Source organism: Choloepus didactylus, assembly GCF_015220235.1.
Source record: "Choloepus didactylus isolate mChoDid1 chromosome 25 unlocalized genomic scaffold, mChoDid1.pri SUPER_25_unloc1, whole genome shotgun sequence".
NCBI lineage: Eukaryota > Metazoa > Chordata > Mammalia > Pilosa > Megalonychidae > Choloepus > Choloepus didactylus.
The window spans coordinates 6,517,735-6,543,443 of NW_023637606.1; the positions used below are offsets into that span (position 1 = coordinate 6,517,735).

At 38.2% G+C, this 25,709-nt stretch overlaps 1 protein-coding gene across 4 annotated transcripts in view; it reads left to right on the forward strand.

The window, feature by feature from the left end:
* Window positions 1–25,709, forward strand: part of LOC119525220 (putative adhesion G protein-coupled receptor E4P) — a 51,152-nt gene that overhangs the window by 5,132 nt on the left and 20,311 nt on the right. For 3 of the 4 annotated variants that reach the window (XM_037823824.1, XM_037823827.1, XM_037823825.1), the window contains exons 2-10: window positions 2,712–2,790; window positions 3,704–3,754; window positions 4,769–4,891; window positions 8,646–8,798; window positions 10,588–10,634; window positions 11,282–11,417; window positions 17,300–17,407; window positions 19,743–19,927; window positions 24,999–25,166. In XM_037823824.1, coding sequence (XP_037679752.1) covers window positions 2,760–2,790; window positions 3,704–3,754; window positions 4,769–4,891; window positions 8,646–8,798; window positions 10,588–10,634; window positions 11,282–11,417; window positions 17,300–17,407; window positions 19,743–19,927; window positions 24,999–25,166 — 1,002 coding nt within the window. In that variant the 5' untranslated portion in view covers window positions 2,712–2,759. The remainder of the gene's footprint in view (window positions 1–2,711; window positions 2,791–3,703; window positions 3,755–4,768; window positions 4,892–8,645; window positions 8,799–10,587; window positions 10,635–11,281; window positions 11,418–17,299; window positions 17,408–19,742; window positions 19,928–24,998; window positions 25,167–25,709) is intronic. The other variant, XM_037823826.1, reaches the window with a different exon arrangement.

Sequence of the window (25,709 nt, forward strand, 5' to 3'; positions counted from 1 at the left end):
CCCCTCTCTGAACAGTGGGGTGGTGGCCAGGCTCTCCCCAATCCCTGGGGAATGTACTCCACCCTCTCTGGGGCCTGAGATGGCAGAAATCTTCCTGAACATCTAGATAGAAGGCCCATACTCTGCCTCTGGGGCAAACTCACCTTTTCTATGTGCATGTGCCACTCTACTCTTCTTGCCCAAGATTTCTTGACTCCAGACCTCAAGTTCCATGATTCTGTCCTTGAAGAAATGTTTGCTTCAATTTGTTCCTTCTGTGTCCCCTCCAGTCCAGACCAGCAGTGGCTCCATCCATATAGATTTTGTAAAAATCTTGTCGGCTTGGCATGAAGCACACAGGGGTCAAAACCATCAGACAACAGGAGTTTTCACAAATCTTTTTGGATAACTCCATTTCCAATCCTGGCTTGTACTGAAATGACCATGAGTTTCCATGTTTTGTTAAATACTCTCATGGGGCTGTGGCCTCTGGGGTATCACTTTCTGGAAGCCTAAATTTTCCAAACTATCAGTTTCTGGTTTCTTCATACCCAAGAGTTCATTACTCAGCTTGTCTCTGTCCTGACACATTTTACTATAAGCTGCAAGGAGAAACCAGCCTACATCCTCCGCACATAGTCTGGAGATCTCCTCAGCTAAGTATTCCAGTTCATTGCTTTCAAATTATGCCTTCTAACTGATACCAGGACAAAATGTTGCCAAATTCTCTGCCACTTTAAAACAAGATCACCTTTCTTCCAGTTTGTAATGAAACATTCAACATTTCTGTTCATTGCCTTGTCAGAAGTATCTTTAGAGTCCATATTTCTACCAAGAGTCTCTTCAAAGTAGTCTAGGCCTTATCTATCCAGCTTCTCACAATTCTTCCAGACTCTCCCCCTTATCTATTCAAAAAGCCATTCCAACATGTTTGGTATTTGCAAACTCAGCAGCACCCCACTCCTGGTACCAAAATCTGTTCTGGTTTGCTAATGCTACCATTTTGCAAAATACCAGAAGTGGATTGGCTTGTATAAAGGGGGCTTATTTGGTTACAAAGTTACAGTCTTAAGGCCATAAAGTGTCCAAGGTAAGGCATCAACAATATGGTACCTTCACTTGAGAAAGGCCATGGGCATCCAGAAATCCTCTGTTAGCTGGGAAGGCATGTGGCTGGCATCTGTTTGCTCCCAGGTTGCATTTCAAAATGGCATTCTCCAAAATGTCAGCATCAGCCTTCAATGTACATCTTCAAAATGTATCTCTAAGCTGCAGCTCTGAGGTCCTTCTATTTGTGATCCCCTTTATAAGACTCCAGTGAACTAATCGAGGCCCATGCTGAATGAGCAGGACCACAACTCCTTGGAAATAATATAATCAAAATATTACCCACAGTTGGGTGGATTACATCTCTATGGAAACAACCTAATCCAAAGATTCCAACTTGATCAACACTAATACATCTGCCCCCACAAGACTGCATCAAAGACTATGGCATTTGGGGGGACATAATACATCAAAACTGGCACAATATCCATGGGGCAAAAATGTACAACACCACTTTTAAAGTCTTCTGTGTAAGGTCCATTTATACTGTTGTCTGATATTTTCATTTAATTCATTAGAAAGAAATTTTTTGTATATCTACTATTGTTTCATTTTTAAAATTAAACAGTTGTAGGTTTAGAGAAAAATCATGCAGAATGTGTAGAGTTCCCATATACCACACTCCCCACACAGAATCAGTTTTCCCTGTTACTAACATTTTGTATTAGTGAGGTAACTTTGTTACATCTGAATGAAACAATATTATTAAAAATGTACTATTTAATACAGTCATACACTGCTACCCCTTGGTATTTATGTGTGTGTGTGTGTGTGTGTATTTAAAAGTATACCCTTAAGATTATCTTTTTTCCTTCTCCCCTTGTTATTATGGAAATTATCAAACATATGCACATGTAGAGAGAATAGCAAAATGAGACTCCATCAACCTATCTCCTAGCTTCAACAATGATAACTCCAGGACAATCTATTTCATCTCCACTTCCACCCTATCCTCAAACCAACCCCTCCCCAAATATTTTGGAGTAAATCTTGGTCATCATTATTTCACCTAAAAAATTTTAATATATATCTGTAAAATATTAAGACTTTTAAAAATAGACCCTTTATCTTGCCTATAGCTTCCTTTGGGCCAGCCACCTAAATTGACAGTTGAGGAAACTGAGGGTGACTTATCTTATGTAGGAAAAACTAACCATCATTCCTTAATGTCATCAAATATCCAGCTTGTAAACTTTTTTGTAAAAGCTATTTGTTTGAATTGGGATCTAGTAAGACATTGCAATTTGTTGATATCATTTTAAATCTCTTTTAATCAAGTGTATCCCTAGATTACCCTTACTTTTATCCCTTTTAAGACAAACTTGTAAGTTTATCCCCCTAGACTGGATGTCGCTGATTCCAATAGAACAGGATTTTAATTACCAGCAGAGCAGTCCGTAAGATGCATCTATTGTTTCCCATTTGTTTGGTGTTATAGTTTCCAACAGGAAATTCTGCTAAGATCATCCTTGGATGATCCTTTTTTTGAGATTGTTTCCCTGAAGTTGAATTGTTGGGTTGAGAGATATGCAGAAATTGAAGGGTTTTATAAACACCAGCCATGTGGCTTCTACACTTTGCAACTATCAGGAACTGGTTTTCATGGGGTTTACTGATTCTACTAGGAGCTCTTGTCACATCCTGCCCAGATTGTTGCTGCTGGTGTCAGTGCTATGGGAAGCTGGTGCCTGATCCTCTGTGCAGGTGAGTGGAATAAAGAATTCACCTAGTTTCCCCCCTTGCTACTGCATCCTAACTCAAGATGGCACTTTCTCCAGAAAAGACGGTGTGCACCTGTACCATTAGGAACTTTCATCCTGAGTCTCTTAGGTTGGACTTCCCCAAAGCAGATCCTGAGTTAAGATCTCAGGTGTATGTAGTTTATTTGGGAGGTGATCCCAGGAAGCAAAAGTGAGGGAGCAGCGGATGAGAGACAGGGATGCTAGATCCAATGAAGAGTAGTTTAATGATGGGTTATATTTATGGGTAATTGGCTCTCAAATGGGGTCCCTCCAAGAAATAGTTTGCCTTGTGCCTCAATTGAGCTGTGCCATCAGTGCACATGTACACCAGGTTTTGAAGACTTAATACACAAAGAATATAATTTATCTTATTCATAATTAATATTTTTTTCTGTATAGTTTCCATATTGAAATAACATCTTGTCACTATGGGTTGAGTCAAATATGTTATTAAAATTAGTCTCACCTTTTGTCTTTACTTTTTAAAATGTGCCTACCAGAACATGTAGAAATACATCTATGGCTCACATTACATTTCTTCTGCACAGTGCTTGGCTAGAGCTCTGGATGGTAAAGATATACTGTTGAACATAGAAAGGAGACTTGAAATTTAGTCTTTTGGTCCTAGACTTGGAGGAAAACATGAAGTTGCTGCTGAATTTTTAGAAATTGGGACATAACAGGTGCTGTGAGATGTTCCTCTCATGCCCCAATAATGTATGATGGCCTTTGTGACACTCATAGTTGTACCCTGCCTGGAAGAATCTGAAGTGAAGTATCATGTATGACTGGGCAGGGGGAGAAGAGGCCCCACTGTAGCCCAGACTTCCCCAGGACATCCCCATCTGAACTATCCCCTCCTCTTTCTGTTCCAGGTGTCAGTGTCCTGCTGGCTCTGTCAGGTATGGAAGGGAAGAATTCTGGAGGTGAGTCTACTCATAGCCAAAGAGAAGGGAAAAGGAAATTGGGACCTAGAACCTTCCTCTAGCGCAGGGAAGGAGCTCTTTTCAGTGGAGACAGCACTAAGGCCCTGATGCTTTCTGCCTACTGCTTTAACTTCCATGGACAGATTCCCTCTTCCTTTATCATTACCATCATCAACTTCATTTATTTAGGTCTTGCATTGCTCCAGGCATGGTGCTAAGCAAATTACAGGGACAATCTCATCGAATCCCTATCACATTCCTATAAAAAGGTGCTGATATTATCCATAATTGGCCAGTCACCCTTGAGAGGAGGGTCTGGCTCAAGGTCACACAGTTGCTGGGTGTTGGAGCCAAGGAGAAACTCTGCCCTTTTTTTCCCCAAAAGCCTGTGCCCCAAGTGATACCATGACTTAGGTTGGGGGCCACCAGAAGCAGAGCCTGAGTAAAGGGCTTTATAGCAAGTCACTTATCTGGGAAGTGTTTCCAGAGAACACCAGCTGGGAATGGGAAGTGAAACCTTGGAAGCTGTGACTGCAGAAACAATTATCAAGCTACCATGTAAGTAACTGGAGCTTGAATCCCTGTGAAAATACTGGATATAGTATCGAGAATGCACCTCAGAATTTTGCTCCCAAGTGTAAGAAGCTGGCTTTTTTATACATTGACTTATCTCAATTGATGTAGAGATGGGAGGTGCTTCCAGGGACTTGGACATTACTGGCCACACAGTGAGCAAAGAGGACTCTGGTGGCCAGAGAATGTCCTTAGTCAAAGCAATGCAAGTGTTCAAAGCTGTAATTTTGGCTGTCAGATCAGAAGTGGTGAAGGTTTAGGATATTGCCAGGTACCACAAGCTTCTGTGTTGACTCATGGGATGAGTGCAAAAAGGATGCCCACAGAGCTATTCCTACATGGGCCTCCTGAGCACTGTGTTCATTAACTTGTAGGTGCTCAATGAGTTTTTCTTGAATGAATGTATGTGTAAATAAATGAATGGACCTGTGTTCCCTCTAGCTGTCTGTCCTCCATGCACAAAAAATGCTGACTGTCATAACAGTACCCACTGTGTATGTAAAGATGGATTCCAGTCCAAGTCTGGGAGGAAATACTTCTTTGAACCCTATGAGAAATGTGAAGGTAAATATGCAATTCACACTCATCTTGGAGTCTGGACAGGGTTGGGGACAACTCTCTATGCCATATTGTCTTGGTTTGCCAGGGCTGCTATGACAAACACCATACACTGGTTGGCTTAACAACAGGAAACTATTGGCTCACAGCGTTGGAGGCTGGATGTCCAAAATCATGGTGTCAGTAAAGCCATGCTTTCTCCTGGAATTTGGTGTTGGCTATCCTCCATCACATGGCAGTTCTTCTTTCCTCTGGCTTCTTCTGTCTTCTGGCTTCTACTTTGACTGTCTAATTATCTTTTCTTAGAAGTTGTCCAGTCATATGGTTAAGCCCCATGCTGATTGAATTTGACCTCATCTAAGCAGGATCTTTTGAGTTCCTATACAGAAATGAGCCCACCCATTAACTAATAACATCCTCAAAGTTCCTTGTTTCTGTTTGCTAAAGCTGCTGGAATGCAATGTACCATAAATTGGGTTGTCTTTTTCAATGGGGATTTATTAGGTTACAGATTTACAGTTCTAAGGCTCTGAAAATGTCTAAATTAAGGTATCAAGAAGAAGATACCTTCTCTGAGGAAAGGCTGCTGGCATTGGGGTTCCTCTGTCACATGGGAAGGCACATGGCAATGTCTACTGGTCCTTTTTTTCCTGGGCCCTGGTTTCAATGACTGTCTCCAAATGATTCTGGACATTTCTTTCTCAGCTTCTCTATGCTCTCTGAGTTTCTCTAGGTCCTTCTTGCTTCTCCTGGAGCATTTACTTTCTTAGCTTCTCTGCAATCTCTGAGTTTCATCTCTGTTTTATCTTCTCATAGAGGACCCCAGCAAGGGGATTAAGATCCACCTTGAATGGGATGGGTCACATTTCCATGGAAGCAACCTAATCAGAAGGTCCCACCCACAATAGGTCTGTAACCACAGGGATGGATTAAGAGAACATGGCCTTTTATGGGGTACATAACAGCTTCAATCCAGCACACTACTATTTACAAATGGGTTCCCATGCACAGGAATGTAGATTAAGAGTTGAACATGTCTTTATGGGGCACATGCTTCCATCCTCACACCCTAACACAATGTGACATAGAGGTGTCGGTGTAAAAATATCACAGAATGGGAAATGTCAGGGCTGGCTCAATAACTTCAGAGGAGCCCTTTACCTTGTACTCCTCCCATCCTCAGCACACCATCCACTGGATTTTCTGAAGTGGAAGGTAGAAATCCCAAGACTGTAGACTCTTTAAGACTCAAGCACTGAGTTCATCTTCCCTGCAAACTCCACACAGCAGGGATCATATATGCTTGTCCATCACTGTGTCCTAGAACAGAGAACAATCTTGAACAGTAGTAGATGCCAATGGAAAGTGTTCACTGAAGGAACAAATAAATGAGTTACTGCCTTGACACTGTCATTTACTCCAGCACAAAGTTGAAGAAGAAAATTGTAAACTATAGGGGGTGTATTTATTTATTAAACTTTTAATTTTAAAATGATTTTAACTTAAAGAAAAGTTGAGCAGTAAGCTTCCAAAGCCCTTCCATCCATTTACCCTAATGTTAACAACTTACGTGACCTCAGCACCATAATCAAATGCAGGAAATTAATATTGGTACAAGCTGTTGACTTTATTAATGTTTCACCAGTTTGTCTCCTAATGTCCTTTTTCTCTTCCAAGAACCATTTCTGGGTCCCACATTGCATTTAGTTATAACTTCTCCTTCGCCTCCTTCAATCTCTGCAGCTCCTCAACATTTCCTTGTGTTTTATACCCTGATACTTTGATAGTACATTATAGATAATCTTTTGCACTTTTCATTTTTCACTTAACAGTGTAACCTAGGTGTCTGTTTTGATTTGCTAAAGCTGCCATTATGTAACATACCAGAAATGGATTGGCTTTTATAAGGGGACTTATTAGGTTCCAAATTTACAGTTCTAAGGCCATGAACATGTCCAAACTAAGGCATCAACAAGAGGATATCCTCACTGAGAAAGACTGATGGCATCTGGAAAACCTCTGTTAGCTGGAAGACACATGACTGGTTTCTGTTTGCCCTTTGCTCCCAGGTTCTGGTTTCAAATTGACTTTCTCCATAAAGTTTCTGGACTTCTGCCTCTCTTAACTTCTCTCTTTGAACTCATGTGCATCCTTGCTTGTTTCTCTCTAAGTGTCTGGGGGCCCTCTCTCATCTCCAGGGCAAACTCTGGGCTTCATCTCTTAGCTTAGCATCTCTAAACATCTTTCTGTCTGCAACTCTAAGCATCTGGGCCTGTGTCAGCCTCTGGGCTCTCTTAAGGACTCCAGTAAACTAATCAAGACACACCTTGGATGGGCAGGGTCACACATCTTAGAAATAATCTGATCAAAAGGTCTCACCCAGAGTTGGGTAAGTCACATCTCCAAGGAAATAACCCACAAGATTGGATTAAAAGAACAAGGCTTTTGTGGGGGACATAATAGATTCAAACCAGCACAGAATCACTCCAAATCAGTTCATAGAGAACTTCCCCATTCTTCTTTTCAGCTGCCTAGTCCTTTGTGTGGATGCAATGTAGTTTATTCAACCCTCTCTTATGTGTGCAAATTTAAGTAGTTTCCCATATTCATGGGAGATGTGTCTTCAGGGTAGACTCCTAGAAGTGAGATAGCTGAGTGAAAAGGTATATACATATGCACTTTGATTAGAAATTCCAGAGTTACTTCCAGGTTTGTACCAGTTTGCATTCCCACCAGCAATGTGTGAGCAGCTGTTTCCCCACAATTTTCCATGGAATGCTTTGTCATAATTTAAAGTTTTGCGCACTGGCTAGGTAAGAAATGATATCTCAATATAGTGTTCACTTTAGTCTATAATTAGGAATAATCTTGAACTTTTTTTCGTAGGTTAGAGGGCCATTTTTCTATATTTTAATGTGAATTGTTTGTTCCTGTGTTTCTCCTATTTTTTTTCTGTTGGGCTTTTGTTAACTTTTGTCTTAATTTTTATATTAAAAATAAATCACATGTATTATCCCTTTGTCTGTTGTATATGTTGACGATATTTTATCTCAGTTTGTCAATTGTCTTTTGAATTTGCTTATGATATTGTTTTTGCCCTGCAGTCAATTTTAAAAATTCTTGTGCAGACAAACTCATCATTGGTTTTGAGTCATAATTAGAAAGATTTTCCCTACACAGAGATTAAACAGGAATTCATTAATGTTTAATTCAAGTGCTTGTATAGCATTGTTTTTACATTAAATCTGTTTCATTTAGAATTTACTCTTGAGAATGATATGTTATGGGTCACATTTTATCTTATTAAAAAGTCTATCCTTACCCAAGTGACTTAGCAACCACCTTTATCTTATACTAAAAGTTCCTATGTCCTTGGGGATATTTCTGGACTTGAATCTATCCTATTAGTCTATTTTTTTTCTTCATGCAACAGTAGCACACTGCTTATTGAATATTTATAGCAGGTTGTAATGTCTAGTAATGCTAGTCTCCCCCTCATAGTTCTTCTGGCTATTCTTTATGAAAGTGTTATCTCTTCTCACTCCATAAAATAGTTTTTAGGTATTTTTATTGGTGTTAAATTGCATTTATGAATTAACTTAATGAGAACTGTCACCTTTATAGTGTTGAATTGTTCTATACAAGAAGAGTAGATGTTTTGTGTGAATTTATGAACAATGTTGGACAGTAAGGATCCCATGGGCAAGGGAATAAGGTATAGTTCCAAAAAATGAAAAACAGTATTTTCTCTTATTCACAGATATTGATGAGTGTGAGACTGGGCTGGCAAATTGCAAGCCTGAAGCATACTGTAAAAATACAGATGGAAGTTTCCACTGCAGCTGTCTTATAAAATATCCTGTATTCAACTTATTGGCTACTATCATTGACTTTAATGATCAAGAGTGTTATGGTAAGAACCTCCAAATTCTCATAGTACCATGAAAAAGAGGGGGGAGAACCTTTGAGAGTTCAACCAATTTCAGGCCATGGTAAGAGAGCAGGGCTCTGTCCTGGACTTGTCCTTCATCCCTTTGTTGTCTTTGATGATATTTTCATGGAAGGTCCCATCCAAAGTCATGATGTCAATCACCATCTCTAGGTAGAGGCCTTACAAATTATTATCCCCAGTCTGGGTCTCTTTCCTGGACTTCCAAAACCACTTCTCTAGTTTTCTACTGGACTTCTTTACTTGTTTGTCTCTCACTCACTTTAAATTCAATTTCTATGTCTATATATCTTTATATGCACAAAAAATAAGTTCACAAAGTACCTCTGATTCCAGTCCAACATCAGGGGTTATTCTAGATTTCCTTCTTTCTTTATTTGTGACTTCTTTCTCTGACAATGAGAAACCTGGTCTCACTATCCAGAATCTAATTTCTTATTTATTCAATCCCAGTAAAATTCAATGTTTTGAGTTAGATAGACTCAAACTCCAATCCTGCCTCTACCACTTATCAAATGACTTTTGTTTAACGACTTAACTTCTATAAACCTCATTTGTAAATGAGAATGATAATGGTACCTATTGTATAGTTATCTGTTACTGCATAACAAATTACTCTAATTTAGCAGCTTGAAACAACACATATTATTATCTCACCATTTCTGTGGGTCAGGAATTGGGGCTGGGCTTAGCTGGGACTTCTGCTTCAGGGTCTCACACATCTGCAATTAGTGAGTTGGTTAGGCCTGAGGTCTAATCTAATTGGAGAGCATAACTGTGGAAAGATCTGCATTCAAGGTCTCTCACATGGTTGCTGGGATGATTCATTTCTTTGAAGGACTCAGTTCTTTTGTGGTGGTTGGTGGGAAGCTTATTCAGTTCCTAGATATGTAGGACTCTTTAGTTTGCTTTATCACGGCAAGCATGTTAGAAAGAGAGTATGAACAAGACAGAAGTCACTGTCTTTTATAACCTAGTCTCAGAAGTGACATCCCATCATGTTTGCTGTATTCTATTCAACTATTCATTAGATTGTGAGTCATTAGTTACAGTCTACACTGAAGGGGACTAGATTATACAAGGTCATGATTACAAAGAACCAGGATCATTGGGAAACATTTTAGAAACCTGCTAACCTTGCCTACCTTTTATGTTTATTAATCCATATGAGATGCTTAGAGCTTTGCTAGACACCTAGGATGGCTCAATAAATATCAACTATTATGCTACATAATCTGTTCTTGAACATTCTGTGTTCCTTTAAATGAGATAATGTCTACCAAGGTACTTTATATACCATAATGTGTAGAAAACTGCAGGTAATAATACTGCTTCTCTATTATTAAATCAATAAACACCAACTCCTGAGTCACTCCATCCTATTTCTTAAAACCATGTTGGACCCTTGCAATCATTTATTCAATTGTAATTTGTTTGATTAATTATTTTCCTACTGGACTGCATGTTCCATGAGGGGCACTCTTTTACTGACCTATGTCCACAACCTGGAATTATATTTGTATTTAGTAGGTGCTCAATAAATATTGTTGACTGGATTATTGAACCAAAGATCCCATCCTAATTACTTTTTAAAATTATACCATAATAGACATTTTAGGCTTCTTCGAACAGAATTAAGATGAGCTGTGGAAGCCTTGGGTAAGCCCCAACTTGAGGGTGAGAGAAATAAGGGATGTAAGATGGGCGCTTTCCTCTCCCACATTCCATTTTAATGGTTACTTTTCTTTCCTAGAGAACACCAGTGTGAAGCTACCATCATCTTCATCAGTGAACATTTGGGTGAGTGTGGCAGAGCTTGGGTTTGGGAAACAGCTGGCCATGCTTACTATGCAATTCTCTTGCTTTAACAAGCATGGATTTGTATGACTTTCAGGATAGGCAGTTCTCAATCGGGAGTGATTTTTTCCCTACCTCATTGAATATTGGCAACATCTGAGACATTTCTGGCTGTCACAATGATGGGGAAGCTGTGTTATAATATCTACAGTACAGAGGCCAAGGATGCTGCTAAACATTCTACAATGCATGGGACAGATCCACAAACTAGAGATCATTGGTTTCCAAATGTCAATAGCACTGAGATTGACAACTTAGTCTCAGTTGTCATTCAAAGACCTGCATCAAATATCTAGAGCCTCATCCCCAATCCTTCCCTCCACCTCTCCTTTCCAAAATGTATTCTTTGTAGGCTCCAGATGTGTCATGCTCTAAGCCTTCATGTTCTCATAAGCAAAATGGGGCTAATGATATGCCCTTTGTACTGCCATCTGTGATAAATGAGAAAACACAAATTAGGTTGACAGCACAGAGTCCAGCATCTTAATACATTTTGTTGCTTTCTGGGATCACCCAATCACACCTACCCATATTTATGCTTTCTTGAGTTTCAGTAAGTTTCTACCTAATTAATTTTATTTCTTTGGAAGCAAAATCTGAGGAACAATGGAACCAAAAAGGACATTGCAAGAAAGGCTTCCCAACTACTTCAGCAGGTGGAATTGATCATATGGAATGAAAGTTTTGCTTCTCCAGGAAAGCATGAAAATTCTGACCTTGGCATAGGTATGAAATGCTGAGCAGATTCTTAAAATGGTCACCATGAAGAGCTCTGGGTCCTGGCAATAATAAGGTTCTATGAATAGTAAAATTAGCTCTCAGTGTTACAGATTTTCCACACTGAATTTTAGATGATAGGGGCTCTGCTTTCAAAATATATATTCAAGATACAGGGGAATAAACCAGCTCTTTTCCCTTTCCTGCTTCCATTGTTCTGATGAGAAGGAATTGCAACCACATCTTCCAGTCCACCATGGGTGGGACTTTACATTTCACTCTAAGCACTGATTTAGCTGCATCCTGTCCCCATTACATATGGCACTAGAATGGTCTATACCTGGGTGCAGATATTTGGTTCTTGGTTCAGACACCTCTTTCCTCAGGGAAAGGTCAGCTCTGAGGTCCTTGGTGCCCCTTCATTCCAGCAAACCTCATCAAGGACCATCCTTAACTATCTAAGAGGGTTTACTAGTTTTAAACCTCAAAAGGAAAGGAAGAGAATATCCCTAATTCCCTTTCTTTTGGGGAAGTTCCTTAGTTCCCATATCTGTCAATCATTTTAAAGAACCAGCTTTTGGCTTTGTTGATGTTTTCATTGTTAGTCTATTTTCTTTTTCATTGATTTCTGTTCTTTATTATTTCCTTCTTTCTACTTTCTTTGGGTTTTTATTTTAAAATTACTTTATTTATCAAATAAAAAACATTTCCAAACAAAATAAAGCAAAACAATGGGAAAAAATATATTGAAATAACTTCATTCCTTCCAATATACTCCTATCATACAGAAAGAAAATTAATGAACCATAGTCAACACCTGAGCATTCCCACATCATTAAGATCACCCTCAATATCTTGTCTGTTCTTATTAGATTATCATTCCCCCTTCCCTAGCTGCTGTCTATCTCTAGGTCCCCTATATTTTATAATATGACACATTTTATATTTTCCACAGGGTTCACATTAGTGGTAACATACAATATCTCCCCTTTTGTATCTGGCTTATTTCACTCAGTATTATGTCTTCAAAATTCATCCATGTCATATGTTTCATGACCTTATTCCTTCTTACTGCTGTGTAGTATTCCATCATGTGTATATACTGCATTTTGTTTATCCAACTCATCTGATTAAGACATTCAGGTTGTTTCCATCTCTTGGCAATTGTGAACAATGCTGCTATGAACATTGGTGTGCAAATATCTTTTCATGTCACTGCTTTCAGATCCTCTGGGTAAATACTGAGAGGTGAAATTGCTGGATCGTAGTGTAACTCAATATCTAGTTTTCTGAGGAACTGCCAAACTGACTTCCAGAGTGGCTGAACCAATATACAGTCCCACCAGCAATGAGTAAGAGTTCCAATTTCTCCACATCTTCTCCAGCATTTGTAGTTTCCTGTTTGTTTAACGGCAGCCATTCTACTTGGTGTGAGATGATACCTCACTGTGGTCTTGATTTGAATCTCCCTAAGAGCTAGGAAAGATGAACATTTTTTCATGTGTTTTTTAGCCATTTGTATTTCCTCTTCAGAGAAATTCTTTTCATATTTTTTGCCCATTTTATAGTTGGACTGTTTGTACTATTGTCATTGAGTTGTAAGATTTCTTTATATATACAAGATATCAGTCTCTTATCAGATACATGGTTTCCAAATATTTTCTGCCATTGATTTGGCTGCCTCTTTACCTTTTTGACAAATTCCTTTGAGGTACAGAAGCTTTTAATTCTGAGAAGTTCCAATTTATCTATTTTTTTTCTTTCATTGCTTGTGCTTTAGGTGTAAGGTCTAAGAAGCGACCTCCTAATACTAGGTCTTGAAGATATTTCCCTGCATTATCTTCTAGGGGTTTAATGGTTCTGTCTTTTATATTGAGATATTTGATCCATCTTGAGTTAATTTTTGTATAGGGTGTAAGGTAGTGATCCTCTTTCATTCTTTTGGATATAGATATCCAGTTCTCCCAGCCCCATTTGTTGAAGTGAAAAAGACAATATTTTTCTTGAGTGCCTCTTCAGTTATGCCATTTCTACTGTATAGGAACATTACTGACTTATGTGCATTAATCTTATATCCTGCCACTTCACTGAATTTGTTTTTTGGCTCAAGTAGGTGTGTCATCAATTTCTCAGGGTTTTCCAAGTATAAGATCATATCATCTGCAAATAATGAGAGTTTTGCTTCTTCCTTTCCAATTTGGATGCCTTTTATTTCTTATGTTGCTGAAATAATCTGTCTAGAACTTCTATCGCAATGTTGAATAATAGTGGTGACAGTGGGCATCCTTTTCTCACTCCTGATCTTAGAGGGAAGGCTTTCAGTCTCTCACTACTGAGTACTATAGTAGCTGTGGGTTTTTCTATATGCCCTTTATCATATTGAAGAAGTTTTCTTCAATTTCTAGCTTTTGAAGTGTTTTTATCAAAAAATAATGCTGGATTTTGTTGAATGCTTTTCAGCTTCTATTGAGATGATCATTGGATTTTTCTCTTCTGATTTGTTAATGTGCTGTGTTACACTGATTGGTTTTCTTATGTTGAATCATCCTTGCATGCCTGGAATGAACCCCAATTGGTCAGAGTGTATATTTTTTTTAATGTATCTTTGAATTTGATTTGCAAGTATTTTGTTGAGAATTTTTGCATCTATATTCATTAGGGAGATTGGCTTATAGTTTTTCCTTTCTTGTAGCATCTTTATCTGGTTTTGGTATGAGAGTGATATTAGCTTCATAAAATAAGTTAGGTAGGGTTCCATTTTCTTCAATTTTTTGAAAGAGTTTAAGTAGGAATAGTGTCAGTTCTTTTTGGAAAATTTGGTAGAATTCCCCTGTAAAGCCTGCTGGCCCTGGCATTTATTTGTGGGAAGCTTTTTGATGGCTGACTGGACCTCTTTGCTTGTGATTGGTTTGTTGAGGTCTTCTATTTCTTCTCTGTTAAGTCTAGATCATTCAAGTGTTTCAAGGAAATTATCCATTCTCTCTAAATTATCTAGTTTGTTGGCATAGAGTTGTTCATAATATCCTCTTATAATTTTTTTTTATTTCTTCAGGATCCATAGTAATATCACCCCTCTCATTTATTGTTTTATTTATTTGAATCTTCTCTCTTTCTGACTTTGTCAGTCTAGCTAAGGGTTTGTCAATCTTGTTGATCTATTCAAAGAACCAAATTTTGGTTTTATTTATTCTTTCTATTGTTTTTTTTCTTTTCCATATAATTTATTTCTGCTTTAATCCTTGTTATTTGTTTCTTCTATTTGCTTTAGGATTAGTTTGCTGACCATTTTCTAGCTTCTTCAATTGTTTCATTATTTATCTGATTTTTTTATCCAGCAAAGCTCTCCTTCAAAAATTGAAGGAGAGCTTAAAATTTTCACAAACAAATGCTGAGAGAATTTGTTAACAAGAGAACTGTCCTATAAGAACTACTAAAGGGAGCTCTACTGGCTTAGAAAAAAAAGGGGGAGAGTGGTCTGGAGAAGCATACGAAACTGAAGAGTCTTAGTAAGGGTACCTTAAAGGAAATAAAGAGAGAGAGGGAAAAATAGATCTGACAAATAAAAACCAAAGATAAGACAGTTGATTCAAGAACTGCCTTCATAGTAATAACATTGAATTTGAATGGATTAAACTCCCCAATTAAAAGATATAGATTGGCAGAATGGATTAAAAATATGGGCCATCAATATATTTTTTACAAGAGACACATCTTAGACCTAGTGACACAAAGAAATTAAAAGTAAAAGGATGGAAAAAAATATTCCATGCAAGCTACAGCCAAAAAGGCAAGGGTAGCAATACTAATTTCAGGTAAAAAAGATATTAAATCTGAGGATGTTATGAGAGACAAAGAAGGACAATTCAGCAAGAAAAAATAACAATAATAAATGTTTATGCACCCATCAAAGTACTCCAAATTACATGAGACAAAAAATGGCAAAACTGAAGGAAACAATAGGTTTTTCCACAATAATTGTGGGAGACTTCAATACAACACTCTCTCCTATAGATAGGTCATCCAGACAGAAGACCAATAAGGAAATGGAGAACCTAAACAATATGATAAATCAGCTATGCTTAACAGACATATATAGAAAAGTACACCCCAAATTACCAGGATATACATTCTTCTCTAGTGCTCGTGGAACTTTCCAAGGATAGATCATATGTTGGGCATAAACAAGCATCAGTAAATTTAAAAAGATTGAAATTACTCAAAATACATTCTCTGACCACAATGGAATGCAACTAGAAGTTCATAACTATCAAAGATCCAGAACACTCACAAATATCTGGAGGTTAAACAACACAGTCCTATATAATCAGTGGGCCAAAGAAGAAATTGCAAAAGAAATTGCTAAATATCTAGAGGGGAATGAAAAATGAGAACACAACATATCAAAACTTATGGGATACAGCAAAGGTGGTATTGAGGGGGGAGTTTGTAGTTCTAAATGCATACATTAAAAAGGAAGAAAGAGCTTTCTTTGTGTTTAATTAAGTTTTCATTTTCTATATTTTTTACTTATAGCTTAAATTATTGCTTTGAAGCCTTTGTTCTTTTCTAATATATGAATTTAGGGGTAAAAATTTGGCTACAAATTAGAACTATACATTTCACTCTATGCACTGCTTTAGCTGCATCCTAAAAATTTTCATTTGTTAGGTTTTCATCACCATTCAGTTCAAAATATTTAAAAATATACTTTGTGATTTTTCCTTTGACCCATTGGCTATTTAGAAATGTGTTGCTTCATTTCCAAATATCTGGAGTGTTTCAAGTTATAGTTCTGTTTATTTCCAACTTAATTTCATTAACGTGTAAGAGCATATACTATAAGATATCAATCCTTTTGTATGACTGAGACTTATATAATAGTCTTTTTTATTGTTCCATGTGAATTTTGTTTCAGTATTAAGATAAAGGATTTTGTGGCAAAATGAAGATTAAAATAGCAGCATAAACAGAAAAAAAATTATTTCTTAGCAGTTTGAGCATAGGGAGTCAATGGCTGATGGAGAATTCCCATGGGAAGTCCAGGTTCTGCCATCCTCAGCCTTCACCTTGGTCTTGTGCTCCAAGATGGATGCCTTCATTTCATATTCTCTTACCAGCCAGTGAGAATGGGTAAAGAGAAGTAGAGACATGCCCCTCCCCTGTAGTGCCCACTCCTCCGATCTCCCATCTGTTGGCCTGAAAATGGTTACATGCTTCCACCTAGCTGCAAGGAATGCTGGGAAAAGACTTGTACTTGGCTTAACTTTGGGAGTTCCTTTTGCCAAAGAAAGAAAGGGCGAATGGATGTCAGGGGCAAATAGCAGTCTCTGTCATAGCCCTTAGGAAAATTTTCTCACTTCTCCACAGAAAAACTGTTTACTAAAAATGTTGTCAGGGTTATCTTCTGTCAGATTTTGTATTTATATGACTGAGAGTGTCCAGTTAAGGGATTCTTCTCAAATGGAAAGATCTTTTGCCAGGTAACTACTTCCTTGAAACACATTTAAATGGTTAGCTTCTCTTGCTTTAAAAATCATTTCCCCCCCTCATCATACATTTCTGTATGCATTACTGAGATTACAATAAATGTTTTTTTCTCTTTAAGTATCCTGTGGCAAAGGCTTAGCTTGCTCTCTCCAGTTCTACTTCCCTGGCATGGCCATCTCCTCTCTTAATATGGGTTTTATGACCAGTGTGACTTTCTTAGGCCATTTAGACCCTTTCATCCCCACCAAACAAAGATGTGGAATGGAGTGCCATCTGGTCTACCTGGCCTTCTGTGCATGCAGATGAATTCACCAATAGTGGGTCTTCCAGTGAAGGGGGTTTTCAACAAGTTTCTTAGGCATGAGAAGCAAGGAAAGCAGTACTCACTTTCTTAATGTTTTCAGTCTATGAAACCAAGAGGTGCAATGAGAAAAGCAAGAAAACCATTCTGGAAGCTGGAAATAACACAATGAATATCAACTGCCCCCACACTATCAACAGAACGACAAGAGGTACTGTGTCTAAGATGGATTCTTTTGACCTCCAAATTCTAGGCACCCTTATCTCATTTCTACGTGACTGGACCAAGTCCTCAAAGTTTCTAAAGTAGGGAATTAAAAGCTCTGCCTTGGTCATTGACTGAGCAATATTGGGGATGAAGTTGGACTTACTAAGGGTTGTGTACTTTGGGACATATACTGAGGTTCAAATAAGGATACTTTGACACACTTTCTGAAAAGGGACAGGCTGATGCATGTCCTGTTTTCATGTGATGGATTGCAAAGCTAACACTCAACGGTGGCAGATGATCATTTTCTTGAGAAGGATTTTCTGATCACTCAATTTAAAGTAGTCACCATTTTCCTTTATCCTAGAGGTCAACAAACTTTTTCTGTAAAGGGTAAGGTAGTAATTATTTTTGACTTTGGAGGCCATACGTTCTCTATTGCAACTACTCAACCCTGCCACTGTTGCATGAAAGCAACCATAGACAATGTCAATGAATGAACATGACTGTGTTTCAATAAAGTTTATTTATTTACAAAAGCAATTAGCATGTTGCATTTGGCTCATGGGCCATGGTTTACCAATCCATGCTTTAAAGAATAAGTCTCTGCATAGCAACTACCACCATGTAATAATTTTTGAATTTATTCTTTTGTTTATTGCTGTTCACTCCCACTATAATATCACCTCCTGGATGGCAGAGACTCTCTTTTGTTCACTGCAGCATCCTAAATTCATGTAACACTGGCTCATGATAGGTGCTCAATAAATATTGATGAATAAATGCATGACTCAAATATTTCACAGAGAAAGAGCTGATTGCCTTGAGAGCTTGAAATGCCTGCTGCATTTTTTCAGAAAATACCTAGCTACTGATTAATCTTCACCCCCTTACTGTGAGCTAGAGAATGAGATTGGAGGGGAGGGGAAGGATCTAAAAGTAAGTTGATTTTAAAAATAAAGTAACTACTAACACAGTTGATAAGTGGCTTTGGCCAAAAAATGAGATGGCAGAATATAAATAACTGTAGTTTGAGAAACACTGTAAAATGATACAAAGCATCATATGTGCATTTAATTTCTGTTATTTAAATTATATTTGCATGAAAGGGGGAAGGGAAAGGGAAAGAGGAGAGAGAAGAATGGGGAGGGAGAAAGGAAGAGAGGGAGAAAGAAAGAGGGAGAGAGGGAAAGAAGGATAGAGGAAGAGAGAGAAGAGAGAACTAATTAAATTGAATGGGTTATCTATATACTTTCCCACCTAATTACATACCTGGTGTCCACTTAAGATGGAAGACGGGGTTGTGCAGGGTTTCCTCAGCCTACCCAATTTAACCCCTGCCCCTCTGAGGGCAAGCATCTTTCCTTGTGACTCTGATTTTGATGTTTAAGAACTCATATGTTGATAACATATCAATTAATGTATTTTGCATATAGACCTCATAATATATGGTTCATTTTCTTAAATATACATATATAAAATTCCCCACTGCATACCACATGTAGTGTATTGCATGGGCAATTTAAGGGCTTTCCAAGGACAATTTTTTTAATTCAGTTTTATTGAAATATATTCACATACCATACAATCATCCATGGTATACAATCAACTGTTCACAGTACGATCATATAGTTATGTGTTCATCACCACAATCTATTTCTGAACATTTTCCTTACATCAGAAAGAATCAGAATAAGAATAAGAAATAAAAGTGAAAAAAGAACACCCAAACCATCCCCCCCATCCCACCCTATTTGTCATTTAGTTTTTATCCCCATTTTTCTACTCATTCATCCATACACTAGATAAAGGGAGTGTGATCCACAAGGTTTTCACAATCACACTGTCACCCTTTGCAATCTACATTATTATATAATCATCTTCAGGAATCCAGACTGCTGAGTTGGAGTTTGGTAGTTTCAGGTATTTACTTCTAGCTATTCCAATACATTACAACCTAAGAGGTGTTATCTATATAGTGTATAAGAATGTCCACCAGAGTGACCTCTTGGCTCCATTTGAAATCTCTCAGCCACTGAAACTATTTTGTCTCATTTTGCATCCCCCTTTTGGTCAAGAAGATGTTCTCAATCCCATGATGCTGGGTCCAGATTCATCCTCTGGAGTCATACTCTGCATTGCCAGGGAGATTTACACCCCTGGGAGTCGGGTCCCACGTAGTGGGGAGGGCAGTGAGTTCACCTGCCGAGGTTGCTCAGTTCCAAGGGCAATTTTGTCTATACATCATGTTTGCCTTGTGATCCTGATGTAACACACGTGTGTCCCACCTACCCCAGCTATGGAAACCCTAAGAAATATTTTCTCTTCTATTTTCTCAGACCAGAGTGCTGTTGCATTTATCACTTATCTATCTCTTGGGGATATTCTCAATGGATCCTTTTTCAGTGATGGAAGAGGGACACAGGGAGTGAAACTGAACTCCTATATTGTGGGTGGTACCATCGGTTTGGAGAAAAATGTTAACCTGTCTGAACCTGTGTCCCTGACCTTCCAACATATTGAGGTGAGCAAAAACCAAGGGCCAGTTCTCTGCTCAGGGTTCCTTAAAGTGGGAAAGTGCATTATATTGGGGTCCTGGAAGGGAACTGAATCCAACTCTGATGGTTCAGAGGTAAGAGAACCAACAAGGGATGTTGAAGTACCCGGAGATTGTCCATAATGGGGAGTCACAATCACATTTAAGCCTAAGAAACTGGCATTACTGAAACCAGTGACAGCTGGAGGCATGCAGGAGTGACATCCCTGCTACAGCAGAAATGGAGCTGGAAAGAATACCTCTCTCTCTTCCCAGCAATGCCTCTCCCACCAGTGCTTCTCCTTTGTAGAACCCACAAGGAGCCAGCCAAGAGGGTGCCGTGGGGAGGCAGCTCATTAGGTCAGTCCCCAGAGCAGTGAAATGGGCAGCAAAAGCAAAGATAAACAAAGAATTCATCCAGAAACAGGTGTGGTGTTGTGACATTCTTCCCCACGAGTGCTCAAGATCATGGGATTTTCCCAATCCATTGAATCTGGGAATAACTTATCAAATTCAAATAATAAAACCAGAAAGAGAACCACCTTTTAAAAGCAGTTTTATTGACATTCAGATACCACAAATCCATCTAGATTTTATAATCAATGGCTTTACTATATCACCAAGTTGGGCATTTGTCACTATAATCAAGTTGAGAGCATTTACTCTACTCCAAAAAGAAAAATCCCATACCCCTTAGCAGTCACCTCTCAATCCTTCTATCCTTCCCTCACCCTACATAACCACCAATCTAATTCTGTGTCTATATATTTATTTATATTTGCATTTCATACAAATTGAATCATATCGTATGCAGTACTTTGTGTTTGGTTTCTTTCACTTAGCATAATAGTTTTTTTAAAAAATAATTGTTATATCATTTTTTAATAAGAGAAGTAGTTTTACCAAAAATCATGGAAAAAATAGAATGTTCCTATATACTTCTCTATTGTTGATACTTTGCATTTGTGTGGTACCTTTATTAAAAAGAATATTAAAATATTACTGTTAAATATAGCCCATAGTTTGCACTAGATATGTTATTTCCCATATACCACCCTATTATTAACACCGCATAATAGTGATGCACATTTGTTCTAGTTTGTGAAAGAACATTCTTATGTTTGCAATACTGATCACAGTCATCATCCAACAGGATTTACCACATTATACAGTCCTGTGTTTTTTTGTCTAACTTTCCTTCTAGTAAGATATATGATCCTAAACTTCCCCTTTGTACCATAATCACATGCATAATTCAGTGCTATTAATTGCACTCACAATAATGTGCAACCACCTAGGCATTTAGGGCTATAAATTTCCCTTTGAGCACTGTCTTTGCTGGGTCCTGTAAGTTTTGATATGTTGTGTTCTCATTTTCATTCATCTTGAGATATTTACTGATTTCTCTATCCATCCCCAAACATTTACAATCAGCCTAATTAAAGACTCTGCATAAAATGTGCATCTACTCCCCATTCTCTATCCTCATTTTATCTCCTGGAAACCTGTATTCTAGATTTTAACTCTATGAGTTTACTTATAATTAGATAATATTAGTGAGATCATACAATATTTGTCCTTTTGTGTCTGGCTTATTTCACTCAACATAAAGTCCTCAAGATTCATCCATGTCACCCATGTGTCAGGATTCCATTCTTTCTTATAGCTGAATAATATTCCATCATATGTATATACCAGGTTTTGTTTATCCATTCTTCTGTTGATGGACACTTGGGTTGCTTCCATCTTGTCACAATTGTGAATGATGCTGCTATAAACATTGGTGTGCAAATGACTGTTCATCTCCCTGCTTTCAATTCTTCTGGGTAGCTGGATTACTGGACCATATGGCAATTCTATACTTAGCTTCCCAAGGAACCCCCAAACTGTCTTTCACAGTTTAGTTAAGTGTTTGCCAGTTTTGTTGATCTTCTCAAAGAACCAACTTTTGATTTTGTTAATTCTCTCTTTTGTTTTTTTTTATTCTCAATTTCATTTATTTCTGCTCTAATAATAGTTATTTCTTTCCTTCTGCTTGCTTTGGAATTAGCTGCTGTTCTTTATCTAGTCCCACCAGGTAAGCAGTTAGTTCTTCAATTGTAACTATTTTTTCTTTTTTTATGTATGCATTTAGGGCTATAAATTTCCATTTGAGCACTGTCTTTGCTTTGTCTTGTAAGTTTTGATATGTTGTGTTCTCATTTTCATTCATCTTGAGATATATACTGATTTCTCTTGCAATATTTTTGACCCATTGATTGTTTAAGATTGTGTTTTTTAACCTCATATATTTGGGGATTTTCCAGTTCTCTGCCTGTTACTGATTTCCAGCTTCATTCCATTATGGTCAGAGAAAGGACTTTGTATAATTTTAGTCTTTTAAAATTTATTGATACTTGTTTTGTGACCCAATGTGTTGTCTATCCTGGATAATGATCCATGAGCTCATGAGAAGAAAGTATATCCTGCTCTTTTGGGGTGCAATATTCTATATATGCCTGATAGGACTGGTTCATTTATCATATTGTCAAGTTATCTGTTTCCTTATTGATACTCTGTCCAGATGTTCTATCTATTGATGAGAGTGGAGAATTGAAGTCTCCAACTATTATTGTAGAGATGGCTATTTGCCCCTTTAGTGTTGGCAGTGTTTGCCTCATATATTTTGGGGCACCCTGATAAGGTGCATATATATTTATGATTGTTATTTCTTCTTGGTGGATTGCCCCTTTTGTTAATACATAGTGTCTTTCTTTTCTCTTATAACAGTTTTGCATTTAATGTCTATTTTTTTCCGATATTAGTACAGCTACCCCAGCTCTCTTTTGGTTACTGTTTGCATGGAATAGCTTTTTCCAGCATTTTATTTTCAACCTATTTGTCTCCTTGGGACTGAGGTGAGTCTCTTGTAGAGAGCATATAGATGGATCATACTTTTTTATCCATTCTTTCAATCTGTGTCTTTTGATTGGAGAATTTAATCCATTTAACATTCAATGCTATTACTGTAAAAGCAGTACTTACTTCAATCATTTTTTCCTTTAGTTTTTATATGTCATATCATAGTTTTGTCTCTCTTTATTCACTTGTAGTGACCTTTATTGATAATCTTCATTCCTCTTTTCCTGTCTTTTCCTTTCAATCTGCAGAACTCTCTTTAGTTTTTCATGTAGGGCAGGTCTCTTGTTGACAAACTATCTGTTTATGTGAGAATATTGTAGACTCTCCCTCATTTTTGAAGGATAGTTTTGCCAGATAGAGAATTCTTGGCTGGCAGTTTTTCTCTGTCAATACCATAAATATACCTTACCATCATCTTTTTGCTTCCATTGTTTTTCTCTTGCTGCTTTCAAAATTCTCTCTTTCTCTTTGTCGGTTGAATACACTTCTCAGAGAAGGTCTTTTAGGATTTATTCTGTCTGGAATATGCTCCATTTATTAGACATGCATATTCTTGTCTTTAATGGGAGCTGGGAAATTTTTGCTATTATTTCCTCAAATATTCTTTCTGCACCTTTTCCTTCTCGTTTCCTTATGGGACAACCATGTGCATATATTTGTGTGCTTCCTGCTATTATTCAATTCCCTGTGACCCTCCTTAATTCTTTCCATTCTTTTCTCTAGCTGTTCTTCTGTCTGCAAGATTTCAACTGTCCTATCTTCTAGTTCACTGATTCTTTCTTCTGCCTGATCACATAAGCTGTTGTATTCCTCTAGTGTGTATTTAATCTCTTCCACTGTGCTTTTCATTCCTGTGAGTTCTGTTATGTTTCTTTTCACACTTTCAAATTCTTCTTTAAGCTCACCCAGCATCTTTTTAATATCCTTTATCTCTTTAGCCATATTTTTTTTCATCTCCTTGAATTGAATTAGGATATTTGAACATCTTTGATTAGTTGTTCCAAATTCTGGGTCTTCGCCAAAGTTTTAATTTGTTCCTTTGACTGGGCCATCTCTTCCTGTTTTTCAGTACGGCTTATAATATTTTTGCTGATGATCTTAATGAGTTTATTCTGAAGGTCAGTTTCTCTCTCTTACCTGGGGATTTATTGTTGTTTGGCTTTGTGTTAAGACCCTTCTTTGATATTTTGTTATTCTAGACCTTTAGAATTGCCCATGCTTAACTGACTAGATTTTTTTCAACCCTTCTTCATCTGATTCTTGCCTTGGGTATGCAGTACAATTTTTAGATTACACTATTTGTGCAATTGTTTCACTCCCAGGAGAAAGCTTCCTTTCCTCTATTCCTTGTCCTGGAATCTTGATATATTATTTTTGTTTTTGTTTTGCCTCTGTAGTTTTTTTCTAATTTTCCTGTTTTTTCCCCTCTAGCTGATTTTATCTGGAGGACAAATTCTTTCAGGAGAGTCACCCTGGAAAGGACTTCCCCAAAACAGTATTTCCCAGCCCAAACAGGGTCAGGGGCTCATGAGTGGGGTGTAGAGGACTTAAAAGGAACCCTGGGGAGAGGGTCAGGAAAGGCACAAAAATGTTCTTGGTGGCTGCACTTTCCTGGCCTGCCCAGAATATGTCACTCTATAGGAAACTGTTCCCCACAGCCCTAGGGAGGCCCTGCTTTAAACTTCCACCTGCCTTCACCCCTGTTGGGGCCAGAGTTGAAACAATGGCCACAGTGGTCTCATCTAGGGCAGGCTAAGAGAGCAGTTCGGAGCCAGAACCCAGCAATCTAAAGTCACTGATCAAAAGCTGTGATCAGTTCTTGGCTCTGCCTCACCTTGTTCTCGGTGCAGAAGGCTTCCATGTCCCTCTCTGTCTACAGTAGCCAGCCAGGGACCAGACCGAAGGTGGCTCATCTCAAGAGTGGGGAATAGGCACCATGGACAGTTCTTTATCTCTATTTCTCTGCCTCATCATCCTGCTGTTCTGTGGATGCTGTACAGTGATCCCCTGGACTCCAGAGTCCCAGAACAACTGTTTCAGACAGTTTCTGTCTGTCCATTAGCTGGTTTTGGAGGAGGATTGAGTCCTGGGGCTCCCTACTCATCTATCTTCCCCAGAAGTTCTTTTGAGAACCACTTTTATTTTAATCTCTTTCCAGCCTGGTGGTGCGAGAACAAGACATTTCTGTGTGTACTGGGAAGGATCGAAGGAAGGGGGCAGCTGGTCAACCAAAGGCTGTTACCATAAGGAAAGCAGTGATTCTTACACCACATGCGAGTGCTTCCACCTGTCCAGCTTTGCTGTCCTCGTGGCTCTTGCACCCAAGGTACCAAGATTAATTGCTACATTCTGTGACTCTCACTGTTGTCAGTAATGAGTGAGGTCATTGTGTCTATATCTTAGAAAGGGACCTTAAGATAAGTACTCAAGTGCAAGTAGCTTAGTGGGGAGGAGATTTCAGGAAACACCAGAAGGAAAATGAGGAACTAAAACAGGAAAAGGACAGTGGTCAATACAGGGAGAATTATCAAGCCACTTATCACTGTAGGCCACTGGAGCTTAATTCCCTCTGGGGAACCCTGGGAGTCTGGGTAGAGCACATACCTCAGAGTTATCTTACCTGAAAGGTGAGGGAGCTGGGGTATTTATACACCAACTCCCTTCAGTCATTTTTTGGGGGGTTTTTTCTAGGTGGCAATAATTTTCTGACACTTCTATGGTCATGGTCAGAGTGAGTTCAAGTTAATAGAGAAAGCCCTTGGGCATTGGGAAGTTGAGTTGGCAGTCCCTATAGTGGTAAAGTTTGGAGGGATCTGGAAATGAAAGCATCTGCTACTCTGCAAGAAAGTGTTGCAGCTAAACTTCCCTA